This window comes from Sceloporus occidentalis, unplaced genomic scaffold, assembly GCF_023333645.1.
Source record: "Sceloporus occidentalis isolate IW3139 unplaced genomic scaffold, rSceOcc1.0.p SCAF_1, whole genome shotgun sequence".
NCBI lineage: Eukaryota > Metazoa > Chordata > Lepidosauria > Squamata > Phrynosomatidae > Sceloporus > Sceloporus occidentalis.
The window spans coordinates 179,459,168-179,479,292 of NW_028316981.1; the positions used below are offsets into that span (position 1 = coordinate 179,459,168).

A 20,125-nucleotide genomic window follows, 5' to 3' on the forward strand; every position below is an offset into this window, starting at 1 on the left:
ACTGTACTTCCTGTTATTTTGAAAATGTTTGGGGAAGGCATCATTTTAATCAGATTCCTAGGAGTTCTGTGACTCAAAAAAAAGGGTGAATAATTACTGCCTTAGTTGATCTGAGTTACCTTGGAAAGTCAGGATATAAGCATAAAATGAAAATTCCTGCTCCTCCTTCCTCTCTTGCCCCATCACTAGTGCCCACAACTTCTGTTGCTGCAGTCCAGAGTAGTTGGCCTCCTAACCTTCACGTTCTTGAGAGACTCCAGCAAGGTTGGGGATCCTTTCCTTGGTTGGGGACCACTTTACCTTGGTCTTATGAGTAACCTGTCAGAGACTAGATGCCCTCTGGATGGGCCTAAAAAAGGCAGTGATGGACAGACCGAGATCCCAAAGTGATTGGAGCCATCTCCCTTTCTTTCTCTTGCACTTCCAGCACCATCCTCTTCTTTGAGCTGCCTGCTTTTCCCCCTCATCTTCCTGCCCATCCTGTGGGCTTTGAACTTAGTGAGGATCTGAACTGACTGCTCACAGACAGTTTTCAAAATGAAGGGATTGAGAATGTGTGACACTCCAGATATAGGCAAGGGCTGCTGGGAATTGTAGCCTAGCACCATGTGAGGTACTACATGTTCCTTGTGCTTGACCTAACATGTTCTAGATATAGGGAAATCAGATGTAGGTTTTCTCTGCTTTAACCTCAATACTTTTGACCTCCCTTCCAAACAAAATATCTTGTTACTGCTGCTGCGCTACTGGCTTATCACAAACATACAATCCCAGTTTATTCTAGGCAGGCTTTGGAAATTTGCATTAACTGCTATATCCTTCGCCTTCTAATGACTTTGCCATGTCATTTTTCTTGTCTGGTTTGAATGGATTGTTCTTTTTAAAAAATTAATTTGTAAATTGCTGTGGTATATAAATATAAATATTTTAAAGTGAATAAAATAAACATCTCACTGGGTTTTCCTGAACTTTTCTGGAAAATATCCGTTCTAAACAAATGTTTAGCATCCTGGCCTCTGCTTCATACTGAGCGCGGCACATTGTGTGTTGTAATGCCTCCACCCCACCTCACCTCATCCATCACTTTGCAAAACAACATAGAAAAGTATAGACACACTAGCTACTACCCACTTGCAGTGAGATATAATACGATCCTAACAGAATATTTTTAATGTGCTGATTGGCTCTAAAGCTGGCTTACATACATGTGAATTCTATTTGCTCACTTATGGTTACATGCCCAATGAGTGTCCTGATGCAGAGGCACATTGGTATTCAAGACAGAGTTGCCAATTTAGAAATCAAATGAGAGTGTGTGTCTGTGTTTTGTGTGTGTTGTTGTCTAATTCAATCCATCAGTGCTCATTTCCCTTTTCTCCCACAGGACAGAGATCCAGATGCACATGCTTTGGCTGTGCGCAACCGCTCAGCCTTTGAGCAGCAACACCATCACTTGTTGCACTGCCTTGAGAAAACTACTGTGAGTAGCAAGACATGGGGGGGGGGGGAAACAAAGGTGGGACTGGGGCAAAATGAGTGGAGGGCAGATTGGATTTGGTGATTGCAAGGGGCTTTTAGGCTGGGCAATGGGACTGACTTGCTTTCCATCTTATGCAACCTCAGATAGTTTTAAAAACTGAAGTGGTCTCTTCTAGCATTCTGGAAAGTAAAATCTGTCCAACTCATTTCCCACTCTGGGCATGTAACATTTTCATCAACTAAGTTGGAGTTAAATGACAAGCTATTCTTTCATTAAAGTTGTAGTCTGATGCATGCACACCTGAGACCAAGCCTTGCTGAACACAGTGAGACTTGTTGTTGTTGTATCCCTTAGGGTTGCTATACATCACAAATGACTTGATTTCTGATGTATGTCAATCCTAAGGCAACTCTAATATGGTGTTTTCTTGCCAAGATTGGTTCAGAATAGATTTGCTATTGCCTTCCTCTGAGGCTGAGGGCATGTGGCTTGTCTGAGGTCACTTGTAGGTTTCCATGGGCAAGAGAGGATTTGAACCCTGGTTTCTTAGAGCCCTTTAATAATGTAATAGTGAACACAGTGGTGATGTAGCAGACATTCAGTGCTTCCACTAAGAACAAGATCTGTCTGACAATCCAGTCAGCTCTTCCAAGGGTGGTGGTAACACTGTCTTGTTAGCCTCCAAAAGGAAGACTTCAGATGGCTGTAGCTCCTTGATGGGACAACTGTCACCTATAATTATCCAAATTATCCAATAATTTGGTAAATCAGATGCTTTGGTTTTCATCCCCCAGAAATCCCCGCATTATAGTGTGGGATCTGTAATCCACAAAAGCTCCTAACCCCAGTCGTAGAGAAAGCTTGAGCCAGCAGCCTTTGCTTGGCGCTGTCCAAGGTCCTGTTTTCATCTGCCTTCCGATGAAGTGGGTTTTTGCCTGCCTTGACCAAGATCAACTTACTTGATTTAACCTTGCCTACATAGGCACTATGCCTAAATATCCTGAAGGCACCAGACCCCATCTAATCTTGGAAGCTAAGCAGAGTCATCCCTGGATGGGAAACTGCCAAGGAATATTTGTAGGTGCTGTGGGCTATATTGCAGAGCCAGTGGCAAACCACCACTGAGTGTTCCTTACCCAAGAAAACCTTGCGAAATGTATGGGGTGGCCATAAGTCAACAGGCAAGTAGAAGGTACGTGCACGCACACACACACACACACACACACACACACACAGACAGGCACTGCTAAGGCTCTGGGCTGGCAGTGGTGGGGCTAGGGTGAAAGGGAAGGCTTGATGAAAATCCCGCCAGTTTACTAGATCTCCCTATGAACCACCTATACAAGTTTAAACCTATCTGTAGTCATAAAGATTAGAATTTTTTTGCTTTTTTAGTAAAAGACGAAAAATCCAAACTTGATATTCTTGGAGCAGTAAATTTTGCATCAGAGTCAAGATTTCTCATTTGGACATTGTAACTATATATGTGCAGCATATGCACAGCCACAATGGCTTCCCTCAGTTGGATAATGTGACAGAAGAGCTGCTGCTGCTCCTGTTCACTTGTATTCCACCTCTGATCCAAAAAGGGAACCTACAAACAAATGCAGTTAAAAACACAAAGAGATAAGTTAAAATAGACCCTAAAAAGTATGTTTAAAATGCAATGCATGTAAAACCAATCTGTCTAAAAGGGAAAAGACAGAAATAAGTAAAATGGCATATGATTAAAGAGCCAGAATGTGCATGGCATGGGGACAAGGTGTAAGAAAGGGGGTACTCATACCAACATTGTTTTCTCCTTTTCTCTGCCAAATTTCTCGCTCTGTGCAGAGTCATGAGTTTACTGATGAACACTCCTACAGTGAGTTCTGCCTGACCGAACCCCTGGGCTACCGGACCAGCCGCAGCACCTCTCTCTCTTCCCAGCAAGGCAGCAAAGGTGGCCTCAGCACTTCCTGCTGCCCTCGCCGCACCAAACGCCGCACCACCCGCCTGACCAACTCCACCATGACAGTGAGCCGTGCCAGTGCTCAGGAGCTGGATACAATAAACAGCCAAAAAAGTGCTGCCCCCCAGAGGTGAGGACTGTGTTTAAATGTCCCATCACGTCTTGCTCTTGGGAAAGGCACTTCTGCTTGGGTCGTTCCTGTTCTGTGAGACAGAATGAACATTTGCCCATCTCTGTTCTATACTGGGGATTGTACAGAAAGGTAAGGAGAAGGAATTCATAGGACAGAAAACTCTGCTACAAAAAGTGGCCTCTGCAAGCTGATCTATGAAAAATGTAGGTAAGATACTAGGACTTAAAAAAAGAACTCTAGTCAGTGTGTCAGAATCTGGAATAGTCTTTCAAATACAGTGGAGGAACAAAAAATATATCAGTGCTTGGAAAATTTACTTTTTGTATGCTGTAGTCTTAAGTATTTCAGATCCAGAAAACCTTGTGATAGGTCCACCTTTGGCTTGCCATAACTTGGAAATGGCTTGAAGGCACACAACAACAACAAATAAGAGGAAGGAACTGGCAAAACCACTTCTGAGGATCCCTTATCTGAGAAAACACTATGAAATTCATGGGGTTGCCATAAGCAGACAGGTGACTTAAGGCACAGACAAACACAGTACATACTGCCACTAAGTAGTATTTCCTGACTCACCATCACCACTTATAGAATCACAGGGATGGAAGAGACCCCAAAGGCCATCCAGTCCAACCCCATTCTGTTATGCAGGAACTCACAGTCAAAGCACCTCTGACAGATGGCCATCCAGCCTCTGTTTAAAGATCTGCAAAGGAGTGTGTTCCACTGTCAGGAAGTTGCTCCTAATGTTGCAGTGGAATTTCTTTTCCTGTAACTGCCCTTCCCAAGAGGTGAACAAAATTTCATACGGACACCATAACCATCAGATCATCATAACGTATCATCAAACTGAAACTACATTACAGCCCATTAAAACTGAGCAGCAGCAATAATAATCATCTACAGGCATCAAACGTCCCATTGCTGCTTCCTCTTCCTTCCTCTCCTATAACTGCTCATCCATCCGGTAAATGTTACTGGATTTGTTTCACTGCCGAGTTGCTCTGTTTGGACCTAGGAGGTAGCTAAGCTGTAAGTACAGCCACATCTGTTGTGTCATTAACAATTAATTTTTAAAAAGAGACATTCAGCCAGTTTAGCAAAAGATGCTGTCTTCATTCTATAGTAGCAGGACTGGAGTCACTGGAAGCAGGCCGCAGGAAGAGAAGAGCTTTCCGCAATATGCTGGAGAGCCCCAGCAGTGATCCTTGGCATAGGAATAGGAAGGTTATGTAACTGCATAAGAAATGTTCTGATTTTGATTTGTGAACTCACAGTGAATACGATTTGATAGGTTAGGCTGAGAGATAGTGACTAACCCAAAGTCACCCCAAAGACTTCACTAGGGTGGCACAGGCCACACCAGATGACACCTTAAGGGCAAGTGACACTACTCCTTCCTAAACACCTCCCTAGGGCAAGTGACATCACTCTTCCCTAAACAGAAATGGGCTGTGGTGCTCGCCTGCATCCCTTTAAAATGCTGAAGAGATGGGTTGAATGGGGTGAGGCTCAGTGAAAGGAGGAAGGAGACATCCCAAAGTTTTTTAAATTTAAGCTCCAAGGAGATGGACATGATTTCTACTCAAGTGCGCTTAAAGCTGCAGAACCTCCTGTTCCAAACAGCACTGTTTTTTATCCAGACTGCAGTCCAGAATGGAGGACACTCTCCTTGTCAGGATTTGCGTCTAGTTTGTATTTTTCATTAAGGGCTTTAAGGCTGCAGCCAAATGTTACAATTCTCCTGAATAGCACAGGCAGAAAAGTCCTACAACCCAGTCCTTTCCTGGCACCTCATTGGATGCAAGGAACTTTGGAGACAGTGTATTTATCTTACATTTAATATCTAACTTGGTGTGTTATTACCAAAAATACACTGGGATTTAAATTGTGATTGCAACATTCAATTCCAGTTAGCCCCATAGATACCAGAATTGGATACAACCTCCCTCTGCATAAAGATAAGGCTGACCATGAGGGTGAACTTTCAAGTATTTTCCATGGGTCCCCATCCTGATGAGAGTAGGAATAAGGATGCAAAGCAATCATTAGAAATGTTTTAAAAGAAAAAGTATGATTTATTGGGATTGCTGAATTGTAGGATTTCTTACTGGAAAATGGGCATGGCTTTAGCACAGGATTCTAGTTATTTGAGTGTAGAGCCAGACCCAGATCTGCATTGGGAAAGAAAGACTCACTACATGTTGTTGTTGCTGTGACTTCAAGTCATTTCCGAGTTATGGCAATCCTAAGGCAACCATATCATCTTATTTTCTTGACAAGATTTGTTCAGAGTGGATTTGTCTTTGCCTTCTATTGAGGCTGAGAGAGTGTGATTTGCCCAAAGTTACCCATTGGTTTTCCATGACCGAGGAGGGATTTGAACTCTGGTCTTCAGAGTTGTAGTCCAACACTCAAACCATGCTGGCTTACTTACTAAGATATAAATCCCAATCCTTACCCTTACAGCTGCTGTTTACTCCTTTTTTTTTTTTTAAACTCTGCATAACAGCTAGTGTGGTAAAGAAGATCCACAAACCTTCTCATCCTCAACAGCACAGGGTTTCTTGACAAATTGGGGCACCTCCCCGAGGAAGCGGATAACCACTATGACCTTCTTTTATTAAATTTGGAACTTTTTTGCTAAAACAATTGTGCAGAAAACTTTTTTGTATGCAACCTCCCTTGTTTTTCCTTCCACAAGATATAAGGATTTCTGCATAGAAATGTTGTTTTGATTTGAAACCAAGTAGACTGTTTGATTGGATTTTAAACCATTTTTTATTATGACATGCAGAGGTAACTATGTTGGCCATTTAGCAAATTCAAACAAAAATCTACCAAACAGTGATACTTTTATTGGCCAACCGAAATGCACAACGTACTTGTTGCAAGCTTTTGAAGCTCCCTGGCTTCTTCTTCAAGCAAGGTGTTCCAAACAAAACAGGAAGCCATGTTTTCTCATGTTTTGTTTGTAACACCTTGCATGAAGAAGAAGCCATGGAGCTTCAAATGTTTGCAATAAATATATTGTGTATTTCAGTTGGCCAATAAAGGTATCACTGTTTGGTAGATTTTTGTTTGTTTTATTTAATTGTTTAATTGGATTGGAAATAAATGGTTTGATATGGTTTGAAATTTCATTTGCTTGACTATTTCATCCAAAATAACAAAGTAGACTGTTTTCCATACAACGGTGTTGATTTTTCAAATGCCAAAGTGCAACAACTCCCTGAAAACAATGTGAAGTCGAAGGCTTTCATGGCTGGCATCCATAGAGCACTCATGATCTTGCCAGCAGGGAGAGAACTTGACAAATTATTTTTTTACATATGAGAATGAGGGTGCATCTACACTGTAGAAATAATGCAGTTTGACACAATTTTAACTGCTGTGGCTCAATCCTACAGAAGCCTGGGATTTGTAGTTTTGTGAAGCACCAACAGAGAGGCCTAAAGACCTTATAAAATTACAAATCCCAGGATTCCATAGGATGGAGCTACAACATGTAAAAGTGATGTGAAACTGCATTATTTTTATGGTGTAGGTGTACCCTGAAATATGCAAACATTTACATCCCTAACAATAACTTCCCACTGGGCGAGCTTGGGTAAGTCACACTCTCTCAGCCTCACATAATGGCAATGGCAAACCCCCTCTGAAGACACTTGCCAAGAAAACCCTATGATAGTGTTCCCTTCAGGTCGCCATAAGTCACAAATGACTTGGAGGCACACAACAACATCAATAAACTTCTAACATCACATACAGTTTGGGCCTTTAATTAGATGCCTTTATTCCAATCCACTCCCTGTAATTGATCTGTGATGGCCTCTCTTCCTGGCTGCAACCGACTAGAACGGCAAGTTCTTAAAGGCTTTGCGGAAAGGAAAGTGGGAAGAGTTGGTAGACATCCCAAAAAAACTAATTACAGCTCCTTGGGGAGTCCCTACTCCAGTTTTGGGGACCACAGATCTCCAATAGGGCCTTTTTTTACCATGATCTTGGGATCAACATGAGTCTGCAAGGTGGTTCTGTTGCAGCAGAAGGGAGAGAAGGCAAATGCTGTTTTGGAGTGGCTTGCCAAAAGCCAGATAGTTTTCTTACAGAGGGGCGGGGGCAGTAATAATAAGCCCCCCTGGAGTGTAGATTTAGATTTGCGGTCCACGGTTGGAGAATGATTCAGAGGAGAAGTGAGCTGGCAGAGGGTTTTGAATGAATGATGCATGAGGAAAAGCTGAAGGAGAGCTGGACATGACCGGCTCAGAGGAAAGGAGATTAAGGTAGTGGTGGGGTTTGAAGTCATGAAAGCCATTTCAGACGTCTGAAAGAGATGTCACAAAAAGGGAGGATGACAGACAGCTTAGTGGCATCCCTTGGGAAAGGATGAGATGAGCCAGTTGCAACAAATCAGGCAGAGCGTGAGCCTCTAGAAGTGTTTCCTGGCTGCAAGGATGGACGGGCAATGGAGCAAGCGGGAGAGTTAAGATAAGCATGCATTGGGGAGATTTCCTTTTTACGTCGGAGGAGTTTTGTGGTTTGCACAGGGTGACCTTTGGAGTGCATTACAGCTCTCTGACAGAGCAAAGGCAAGGCATTTTACTGCCCAAGATGGAGAGTTAAGTGCCTCCTCCATCCCCTGCCACAAGTCAGGGTTCAGAGCTCTAAGAAGCAGCTAAGTTGTTTTGGCACACAAGGCAATAATTCCACAAGCACCTCTCCTCCATCGTTGCTGAGCTTGGAAATAACTAGTTACAAATAACTAGTTACTTGTCATCAACTCCTCTCCCCCAAGAACAAATGTGTAAAGTACCTACATTATACAACCATTGTAACTTAACAAGGGATATATTCACTCTTTTTATGGCGCAACTGTTAATGTTTCAGCTATTTTCATATTTACATGGGAGTAGCCTCACTAATGGGTGGAAGAGGACCATTACATGCAGTGTTGCCAACAAGCCTCAATGATATTCCCCGGAATGTTTTACCAAAATCCCCGGAATTCCCTAATATTTACCGGAATATTCAGTCAAAATCCCCAGAAAGAAATTAATTAATTTCCCCAGATTCCAGGCAATTCCCCAGAAATTGGCAACAATGATTACATGTTTCTGTCTCTGGCTTGTGCTTCTGCCTTGCACTCTTTTATGAGCATTGAGGCAACATTGCAGAGAACAATATATTCTGCACCACAGACTGGCAGCATTCAGATTTATAGGTTCTTGTGGGTTTTTGGGCTATGTAGCCGTGTTCTGGAAGAGTTTATTCCAGACATTTTGCCTGCAACTGATGCAGGCAAAATGTTAGGAATAAACTCTTCCAGAACACGGCCACAACTGCATTCTTAGCAATAGAATTAGAAGAATAACAATATCAATAACTTCAGAATTTGCCATTATTTCATGACTCCCAAAATCTGTAGAGGCAACAAAATTTACCACGTCAAGAGAATTAAATAATTGTCTGCAGATAAATTGTTGGAAACCTCCATACTGTGTTGACCAAGGGTACATCTGCACTGTGGAAACAATCCAGTTTGACACCACTTTAACCAACATGGCTCAATGCTATGGAATCCTGGGATTTGTAGTTTGATGTGGCACCAGAGCTCTCTGTCAGAGAAGGCTAAATGTCTCACAGAAGTACAATTTCCAGAATTCCATGGCATGCAGCCATGACAGTTAAAGCGGTGTCAAACTGGATTATTTCTGCAGTGTAGTTGGAACCTAAGGGTGCATTTACACTGAAGAAATTGGTGCAGTTTGACACCACTTTACGCACTGTAGATCCATCCTTTGAAATCCTGGGATTTGTAGTTTTCCACAGTCTTTAGCTTTCTCTGCCAAAGAGTGCTCATGCCTCAAAAACCCCAAGATTCTGTAGCATAGAGCCATGGCCATTAAAGTGGTGTCAAACTGCATTATTTCTACAGTGTAGATGCTCCCAAAGTTGCTCTGAGGCCCCTAGGTGTTTTTCCTACTACTGGAGGTTTAATCCTAGTTAAGAAACAAGCACAGGTTCTGCGAAGAAGAAACGTAGAATACAGCAGTTGGGGAACAAAGCTGCACACAGTGTCTGTGGACACAAGAGCCAGGCGCTGAGCTGGACAGAGGTGTTGAAGGGCTTGATGAGAACAGATCTGGAAAATAGCATAGAAAACAAGCTGGATGAATGAATGGGGCCTCAGAGAAAGATGGACAACAGGCAGATGAAGTGGAAAAGCTGAAAAAAGAAAGATAGGAAAATAGGTTGAGGATCTAGAGGTGAAAGGAGCTGTGCAAGAGACGGAAAGAGACAAGGGAACCAGGGGTGCAATAAACTGAAACTTCATATATAAAGTATGAAAATATGCCAATTTTAGTATTCTAGTATTATTGAATTAAGCTGTTTCCTTGCATCAATCACTCCTCTGGGACACTTTTTTTAAAAGGGGAAGCATGGAATCTGCTGCCCTCTTCTGGGAGAAGAAATTTAATGTCACACATTAAATCCAGAGTCAAACTTTTATTGTAGCAACTATGCACTGACTTCGTAGTATGAAAAGGAGAGCTGGATAGGCAACGAGCCTTACCCTTTTCAGGTCAGTCCTTTGATTCTTTAGTGGCAGAGCACACTAGTGGCATATCTAGGCAGTGAACCAAACCAAGTTTGCTGACTCCTATCCCAGTTACATTTATTTTTATTATTTTAAAAAGAAAAAATACTGGAGCTCAAGAAATACAAACTGTATTTTGTGTCCAAGAAGCACTTTCATCATGCATTATAAAATACATCCCATTATTCCCTCCCTCTTAAAACAATACCATAAAGAAATACCATTAAAACAATCATAACAGTCAATCAGCGACAGAGAGATGGGCAATTTTGATGTGTGGGCAAAAACAGGACCTTTGCCCATCTCTAATCTCTGTGGATCTGCTCAAAGACACTCATCACCAGCAGGGCTATAGCTATATTGGGGGGCAAAATGAGGGTACAGTGGACCTTCCACATTTGCTGCGGTTAGGGGCACAGGACCCCTGTGAAAGTGGGGGAAAGCACATTTAAAAAATAATTCCTTTTTTTATTATTATTATTTATTGGTTTTAACATGATTATTTATATTAATAACCCATGTGTATTACATATTATTCTCCTAATACATAACATTTATAGTTTTTCGAATTACCATGCGTAATTATTAAACACAATCTTCCCATAATTATATATAATCCAATACATCAAATTTACATATACTGTTTTTGCGACCCATAAATTATTCCATGTATTCAATCCAGTATTTAAGTACTGGAGCCCATTCTTTTTCTCTTTTTTCCTTTTCTTCATTCTTAATTAATGCAGTCAGAATGTCCATATCCTTGTACTCTATTACTTTTTGCAACCAGTCCTCTGTTCTTGGAATATATTCTGTTTTCCAATTTTTCGCTAGTAATGTCCTTGCAGCAGTGATCATATAAAGTGTGATTCTCCAGAGAAACCCTTCTGGAGAAACCCTCCTTTTTTTTTTTACCTGAGACAATACCACTCTATGAATCTGTAGGTTGTCCAGCACAATCCTGTGGTCAACATCTGCTGGATGCTGACCACAGAATTGCCCTGGAGGACCTACAAATGCCTAGAGAAGTGCTCTCTCTCTCTCTTTCTCTCTCTGTCTCTCTCTCGGAATCTCTAGGTCCCCCAGCACAATTCTGTGATCACGCTGGAGATCCTAAAGATTCATAGAGAGGCCATATTAATCAAATCTGCAAAAGTCAAAACCACAAATGTGGAGGGACAACTGAATTCTCCCCCAAATAAGAATTGTGCCCTGCCCCGTTAAATTTCATGTCATTCCCCAAATCTATAGCATTGCAGAGAGTGACCTGGTTTCCACCTTGCAGGTATAAAGCAGTTTGACACTATTTTAACTGTCATGATGCTATCTTGTGGAATCCTAGGATTTGTAGTTTGCTGAGGTATTTAGCCTGGTCTGTCAAGAAAGCTCTGGTGCCTATCACACCCTACTTGGAGGGAGGTCCTTGTTATCTTTGGTCTTGCAGACCACAGAAGCACTTTCAGTGCAAAAAGAGGCATGACAACCTGCACCTCTCTCTGCACAGGCTGGAAGGAAATGACACTTGGGGTGTGGCCAGACTGCAGAATTAAAGCAGTTTGACACCACTTTAACTGCCCTGACTATTCTTCAGAATCCTGAATTTGTAGCTTGATTAGGTGTCAGAGCTCTCTGGCAAAGCACACTGAATAAACTCACCAAACTATAAATCTGAGGATTTCTGAAGATAAAGTCATCAGAAGTAAAACTCCTTTATTTCTGCAGCATGACTACTCCCTCAAGAGACAACGAAACATGTTCACATTCAGAACTCCGTTCCATCAGCAGATCCAAGCATCCCAAATTGAAGTTTGAATTGAATCATAGAATTGGAAGAGACCACAAGGGCCATGCAGTCCAACCTCATTCTGCCATGCAGGAACTCTCAATCAAAGCATACCCAACAGATGGCCATCCAGCCTCTGTTTAAAGACCTCCAAAGAAGGAAGATTAGGGGAAGACTGCCCCATGTTGTTGCTTGGAACATCTATTTCCCCTCTCATTGCAATTGGGACTTCAGCTAAACTCAAAGGGGATGAGGGAATCCAAGAGCTGCAGGGAATGACAGGTTATGTCATAGCCTGCATCTGCACTGTCGAATTAATGCAGTTTGATATTGCTTTAACTGCCATGGCTCAGTGCTATAGAATGATAGGGTTTGTAGTTTTGTGAGACATTTAGCCTTCTCTCTTGGAGAGCTCTGATGGCTCAACAAACTCCAGATGCAAAGGATTCCATAGCATTCAGTTAAAATGGTGTCTGCATTAATGCTGCAATGTGACAGCAGCCATAGGCCTGTCCAAATCCCAGTGCTTCCAGCTTCTGAACCCCTGGCTCCACTGTGCCACTGTCTTCATACTGGAAATTATCAAGGAGCTGAATCTGGAGTGGGGGACTCCAGACTCCTTCTCTAAACATATCATTTCTCTTGGCGTGAGAAAAATGGCTTGTGGAACAAGTTTGAACCATAATGGTCTATAAAACAAATTTGTACTAGAACTTCTCCGCTATGTCTATAAAATATAGTGTAAAGCATATGACGTATTTACCAATAAATATGTGCTTGTAAATGCACTGCTAAATGATTGGTGATGAGCAATGTGTCAAAAAGATGGGACAGAGGATGAAGAATGGGCATGAGAGTAGCCTCAGAGGGTCCCTCTGCTATTCCTCACACAGAAAGAATTACTGAGGGTATGTAGTTCAAAGCATGTGATTTCCTCAGAGGGTTGAAAGTCAGAGCCTTTTAAATTAATTTCAATATTTAAAAAGGCTTTGAGTTTCAATCCTTCCCTTGGGAAACCATATTTTTCCTGACTGAAAGATATAAATCATGAACTATTTTATAATTGTGTGCAGAAAAAAATTAATAAGGATAGATTCCTCCCATTAGTGGGAGGAAATGAACATGCCTTCGCACTATTCTCCCGATATTTGGATATTATTGGATATGAATTCTGAAAAGCAAACCTTGATGTTGCCATTTTGTATAAGGAACATCATTTTATTATCCATTGTATTTAATGGGACTTGAACATCCACAAATTTTGGTATCCACGGGGTGTGTGTCCTCGAACCAAACCCCAGCTGTAATACTCTGTAACCAAACCCCACTGCAATATTCTTCCCTGTCCTGCTCTAACTTATATGGCCCTTGTAATTTACCAGTGTGGAGAATAGCTGGAGGTCCGTCCCTGATGCAAGAGTGACACACTTTGTATATGATCCAGAACACCCTTTTACATCTGTCTCAGGTGTCCCAGGTTTATCTCCATGGCCTGACAAAATGGCAGTCAGGACCAAGGAGTCTGGGGAATGGGAAACAAAGGCTAGATGTCCAACCCACTTTTTTCGCTTCTCTTGTCTCCCCATGTCTTCCCCCTTTGCAGCCGCTCCAACCTGAATGCCAAGACTCATGACAACTTGAAGCTGAACTGTGACACCCCGGACTTCACCGCAGCCATCATCTGCATCCCCACCCCTCCTGCCAACACGCCTGATGAGAGCCGCCCTCCTTCGCCTGGAGGAGGCTCCGGTGGACCCCTGCGCAATTCCAGCCTCTCCACCCCATACATCCTCCATGAGACTGTCAAGATCTCCTCCTTGTAAGAGGAGACTGGGATGGGGCGGGCTGCTTCCTCCGTCCTTCCTCTCCCCAAAGTCACCGCTGACCCTTGGGGTCCTGATCTGGAGTTCTCTCTGCACAGGCCTCCCACCCTGCCCTCCAGCTGCAGCCTGAGGGAGATCCATTGGGGTGTCACACAGTTTTCTTTTCTTTTTTCGAGGCAGCGTCGGTGGCCACCACCAAGAGGAGCTGGCGCTCCAAAGCTTCCAATGCCTGCCTGGCTCCCCCACCCTCACCCCTACAATCAAAGCCATATATGAGAGGGGAGAAGGGTGCCAGATGCTATGCAACCACAGGGGCAGAGAAACGGAGGCAGGGAAAAACTGGTGCCCCACTGAAGGAGCATACCCCAAACAGTGGAGGAAGACAGAACACTAAAGGCAATTTCATTCCACCAATTGTCTCCTGCACTGGGAAACAGGGCAAGGGCTTAGGGTGAGCTGAGATTCCTGTGTGGGTTTTGTTGCCTTCTCACTCTGGAACGGAGCCAGGGTTAGGGATCTGAAGAGTGGCAGGGACAGGAAGTGAGGCCCTTGGCTTTGGAAGAGAACAGAAGGGACTGCAATAGTGGGAGTGCAAGACTCTGGCGTGAACATGGCCAGGAGAGATGGTCTTGTGCCATAGTCTACTTTTAATAAGGAAAAGAGGGCTCTCTAGATGGAGGCTCTCTTTGATAATGCCCCTCAGCACTATCCGGGAAGTAGTGCTGTGAGATTAGAATTGGGAACTCTGGAGCTTATTCCAGCTGAGGACAAGGTAGCCTATGGCGAAAAGAGGGGAGAAAAACAAACAAAATGAATCCACTAAGCTTCCAACCATTTTCCTCCCCATCTTCTGCCTCTCCTGGCTGAGACAAAGACATTACTTGGGGCAAATGGTGCCCTATACGCCTCTTTCTCTCCTCTCTTGGCCTTCCTTTTCCTCCTCCTTCTAGTACCTGCTCTGTCTCTAGGAATCTGCACTTTAAAACAAACAACAACAACAAACCCCAGTCTATTACACCAAAACGCAACACCTCATAGGAATCTCGTGCATCACGCCTTCCCCACCCTGACCACACAGAGAGAGAGAGACACATACACCTCCCCCTTCCACCACATAGCATCTAGACTGTGCATGTGTACGATACCTCCTCCGAGAGCGGGGAATCCCGAGTCCACAGCTACAGAGCATTTCAAGCATGTGTAGCTGGCACCCCCGTTCTCAGCCACCCCACCCCAGACTAAAGATAACGCTGTGAAGAACTGATACCAAACCTGTGGAGCAAGGACATGGCTTCTGCCGCCACCATCCTCCTCCTCCTCCAGACACCTCTCTTCCTACCACCCCAGTTACTATAAATAGTGAGCGAGTGAGTGAGAGAGAGACTGTCTTCTTGAGAACTAACCTTTCATTGTCACTGGAGACGGAAGGTGAATATGGCAGAAAGCGGGAGAAGAACTTTGGTGCAATGACAGCAGGTACCGTTCTAGGTATCAGGCGAGTCACTTGTGCCATAGCATGCCTCAAACTGGCCGGCTCTCAGCATCCTGGAGAAGGTGCCTCTCTCCACAGGAATGGCATTTTGGTTTTGCTCTGCTCTCCCTCTTGGTCTTCTCTTCTTTTGCAAAGTATCCTGATTTAAGCATGGCTTATTTCTTAATTATTTTTTTTAAAAGAACAGGGGCAGCTGAGAGTTACTGTTGAAATAAGTCATTGCTTGCATCAAGGATAGGAAAACTGTGCCCTTCCCAAGGCTGTGTTTGGACTTCCAACCACCATCAGCCCATGGCCATCAGGCATAATGGGGATTATAGTTCAACAATACCTTAATAGTCACAGGTTCTCTATCTCTGACTTGGGTCCAGTGGAAGGGAACACAACCAGGTGTGCTTGAACTACAGTCCCCGTAATGACTTGACCATTGGCCTGTGGGCTGGGGCTGATGAAAGTTCTGATCCAAAACATCCTGGCTTCGTTTAACACAAGGTTGCTAAATTCTAGTCTAGCAGGTTAGAAAGGAGAGCTGGCAGAGAGTTCATATCCTTATTTGGAAAAAATAATAGCACATTTTGTGATAAGCATATAATATGATGCCTGGGGACCCAAATTCCTATGTTTGAGAGTCTAGCAAAGGAGTGGTAAGTGGAATCTAAGTAGGTACTGAAGACTACTATCCTTGATCAGCTCCACAGTTAAGCATATTGGCTATCATCCCTTTTTCCATTGATCAGAGCTTTGATTTAATTGCAGCAATTAAAGTGAAGCAATAGCTCCACCTGCTGGGTAGTTAAAGAAATGCTCATAAATGGCTTCATCACCCTTTTGTGCTGATTACAGTATTGAAGTCTGATGCCTTTTGAACAAAACCATAGAGGGTGCATCAGTAAAGCTGGAGGAGGTGACAATATCTCCTAAGAAGGCTGAGTAGGTGGTTTTAAAGGACTGCTGCAGAAGCTGCACAGGGTAGAGAGGAAACCAGCCAAGCTAAAAGAACATTCCTTTTAGTGGAAGAAAACATTCCATTGTGAATTTCTGTACTGCAGAAAGTGGGGGAAATCCCATGCTATCCTAGCGCCCCATCGGATTAGTACTATGGACATTTAGCCAAAAGCAAAACTCACTCAGCTGTGTAGAGTGTGTTTTCAAGTGAATTTTTGTCAAAATTTAAACCTTTGTTAATTTGTCGGGCTTCCAGTTACAGAACTGGGAAACCAATACCAACCCCAAGCAAATTCCACTTTTTAAGCAGAGAGCTAAGGATGCATTCCCTTGAGCTGTTTTATTTCTGGAACAATATTGAATGTATCCCTAAAGGTAGTAGCACTCACCCTTTGACACATTCTTCAGTAGTCAAATATGAAACTGTTCCTGAAGGATCAATGCATAGATTACTTATTCTCCCTATGCAAGATTCAACTGAAAAAAAAACAAGTTGGGAGAATATAATTATTTCTGAATGCATCTCTGTTTACAGCTAACATAACATCCTAAAGCCACACATCCCAAAACTCCTGAAAGATTAACTGGATTTTCCCAGGTTCCTGAAACTAATAGCAATATCCCCAGATTTCAAAATATGCAAAGGGCAAATGCTGCCCTCCTTCCATGTTTGGGAAAGCGAGATAAAAATTGACTTCTGTAAGGTGAGAGGGTTCTCTTCCTTCCCATTTACACCTAAACTGCTCAGTGGAATAAACTGGGCATCCAGACTACTCAATAGATGCAGCAGATTGGTCTTGGTCAGAGAAAGGATCCATCACCTTTGGTAGGTAGAGATCCCACTTTGGTAGGTAGAGTGCCACCACCATCACTGGGAGGCCTGTTTTGGGGAACATCTGGGACTGGTTGATTTTTGCACATTATGTATCATCTATTCTGGTCAGCCAACTTTCAGTTAATGGAAAAGGTGGTAATCCCAGGCTTGGTCATGGATCCATGGCCCTCTGAAGTGCATGATTTAAACTATAGCCATTGCTAGGAGATATGGCATAGTTGTGACTGCCTGGTGCCTCTCTGCAAACAATGGGGATGGGGACAGTATGGCTCTCCTGATGTAATTGAACTGCAACTCCCAGCATTCTTCAACTGCGGCAATGCCTAGCTAGTGCTGATGGGAACTGCAAGCCTGCAACATCTGAAGAGCTGCATCTACCTCTCCCCAATCCTGAGTTTAGGAAGTTCTCATGTTCCCTGGCTTTTGCTATTCCTCTCTGGTTTGTTCCTCCTTATGTATCCAGCCCAGTCTGCCTAATGGGGTGAAGGAGAAGATGGTTCCTTCCCCATCCCAAGCGAGGTGGGATTGCCAGCTGAATCTTTAACCCTGGCAAAAGGAGAGCATTCCCCACCATTTCAAGGGCAGTGGCAAAGAGCGTACAGGGCAGGTCACATGGCATTGGCACGCACAATTCTGCCTGCTTCCTAGCACATGGCACTTGCTCCCACCTGGAGTAATTGTTTCATCATATCTAATAACTGGCCCGGCCTTGCTGTGCATTATCCAAAAAGATGTTGAAGAGTCAAGCTGTCTGAGGTGGTGGGTTCTGACCATACCTAAAGAGCCAACTCCTAGCAACCCAAAGATGAACGTATCACAGGGTTGTCCTGGCAAGATTTGTTCAAGGGGGGCTGTCTTTGCCATCCTCTAAGCCTGAGAGAGAGTAACTTACTTAGAGTCACTCAGTGGGTTTCCATGGCTGAGCAGGGAGTCAAACCCTGGTCCAATACTCAAACCACTTCACCCCACTGGTTCTCCCAAGGAACTATAGGCACATCAAATGTCAACTGCAACTGCTATAGTCTCTTGCCAGTGGCAGTGCTGTGTGAGGCTTCTGGGAGCTGAAGTCCAATACATCTGGAAAGCTAAAGCGTCCCCACTCTTGAACTAGACCCCTGATCTGATCTAATAAGACTCTCCTTGATGTTCATGCTTATCCTTTCTTCATTTCAGCAGAGTTGCATAGGAATCTTTCAGTGGGGTGTGGCTGGTATGAGTTTGTAGGAGAGGGCAAATATTTTAGCGTCAGATGCTAAATCATTTTGGTACAGGATAGAGGACAGTGAGAGAATATCCTTATTTTTGCCATGAGGAGGACATTATTCCCTGGGCTCCATAATGAAGTAACTTAAAAACTCACCAGCCTCCCTCCCTTTAATTCCACTTTATCCCTTGCTCTTGCCTAGATCTAGCTTTGTTAATCAAGTTCTAGTCATTAAATGACACCTAGGCAAGTGCCATCCCTTTATGTCCAGTCTACAAGAGGCTCAAAAGGCTGATTCACATAAGTGAGTACAGACGTGCTATATGGCAAGTTGGAAAGCCCTTCAGGTGATGACTCAGGATAGTTGTAAGAGATTTCCCTTCCTTAAGCCAGATCTGACCAACAAACATATGGCTAATATTTGGGGCTCCCTGCAAGACTAAGGCTGCTGCCACACTGCAGACTTAATGCAGTTTGACACCATTTTAACTGTAATGGCTCAATGTTATGGGTTCATGGGATCTGTAGTTTTTTTGTAGCACCAGAGCACTCTGACAGAAGTCAAATAGCTTGTGAAACTACAAATCTCAGAATTCCATAGCATTGAGCCATGGCATCTTCAGTGTAGATGCAGCCTAGCATACTACACCCTGTGCCCACTGTTTGTTTCAGAGCACTCTGCAGTGGGCAAGGAGATATAATGCTGACTGTCAAACTGGGCAACTCTGGGTGTGTTACAGAGTTGTTGCATACCTGGCAACAATGCACCAGGATCATGTTATTTTCTGTATCACTTTGTGCCGCAGGCCTTCTGGTGATAGTGGTGCATGTGTATATGTGGTGGGCAAACACCTCCCTGCATGTAGAAATGTTGCATGTCAGGGAACAGACTAGGCTGAACCTCTTTCTCTGACAGATTAATTTTTTGCATGTAGGAAGTTTTTTTAAGGAGCATTTATATACACAAAACAAAGCCATGTGCAGTCTGAAGTGCTACATTCCAGGAAAAAAAAAACATTGCCACTCAGTTCTGCTAAGTATATACATTATATTGAGCCCAACCCTTACTATGACCAAACTGGAGCTTTGGCTGAACAATGTTAAAAGAAAAGCGTGAGGTCTGGGGAAGGAGTGGCATAGGTTCCTCATGCCAATGTTCTATGCGCGACTTTAGTCAAGTCACTTCAACTCAGGTTCCTGTTGTTTGTGTACAAATATAATAAAATTGACCCAAACGGAGGGGAGATGTCTGCAAAAAATGTGTGCAAGCAGACCAAGAGAGAGGCAACGGATGCCAAGGGTGTTTGGGAGGGGTGCTGGCCTTGGAGGAATAGTGATGTAACTTTATGTATAATATCCAGTGGGAGAGAAAGCGTGAGTGTGTGTGTGAGAGAGAAGCTGCTCAAAGGAGGTGGACGCTGCTGTAGTTCTGTGCCAATTAAAACAAATGGAATGAGAGCTCAAACAAAAGCCATGCGTTATGTTCTTCATTCTAGTTTCTTGGGAAGTTTTTGAGGAGTGGGTAACACTCATGGGAACTTGTGGGCCTCCTATTTCAATGTTGTTGTTAAAAAATACCCTGTTGTATTATGAGAATGGCATGGATTGTTTCCCAGAAAAGAGGGGGGCAAGTACACCCCAATTCCTGTTAAATAAATCATGGTATGGGTGGATTCATATTAATGAGGCCAGGAATGGGAAACTAGTGCGCACATGCATGCTTACACACACACACACAAACAATCAGCAAAAAATTGGGAGTGGGAGATAGGGCCCAAACAGTGGGTGAGCTCCAACTGCCTTCCTCGAAGAGGACCAGCCCTCCCTTCAGCCACCATCTGGAAGGGGAGAGAGAGGCAGGTGAGCTCCAACTGCCTTCTT

At 43.5% G+C, this 20,125-nt stretch overlaps 1 protein-coding gene across 1 annotated transcript in view; it reads left to right on the plus strand.

Annotated features, from left to right (window-relative positions):
- Positions 1-19,695, plus strand: part of KCND1 (potassium voltage-gated channel subfamily D member 1) — a 70,396-nt gene extending 50,701 nt beyond the window's left edge. Inside the window, exons 4-6 of the mRNA XM_089484419.1 lie at positions 1,385-1,480; positions 3,314-3,561; positions 13,549-19,695. Coding sequence (XP_089340545.1) covers positions 1,385-1,480; positions 3,314-3,561; positions 13,549-13,768 — 564 coding nt within the window. The 3' untranslated portion in view covers positions 13,769-19,695. The remainder of the gene's footprint in view (positions 1-1,384; positions 1,481-3,313; positions 3,562-13,548) is intronic.
- The last annotated feature ends 430 nt before the right edge of the window (positions 19,696-20,125 follow it).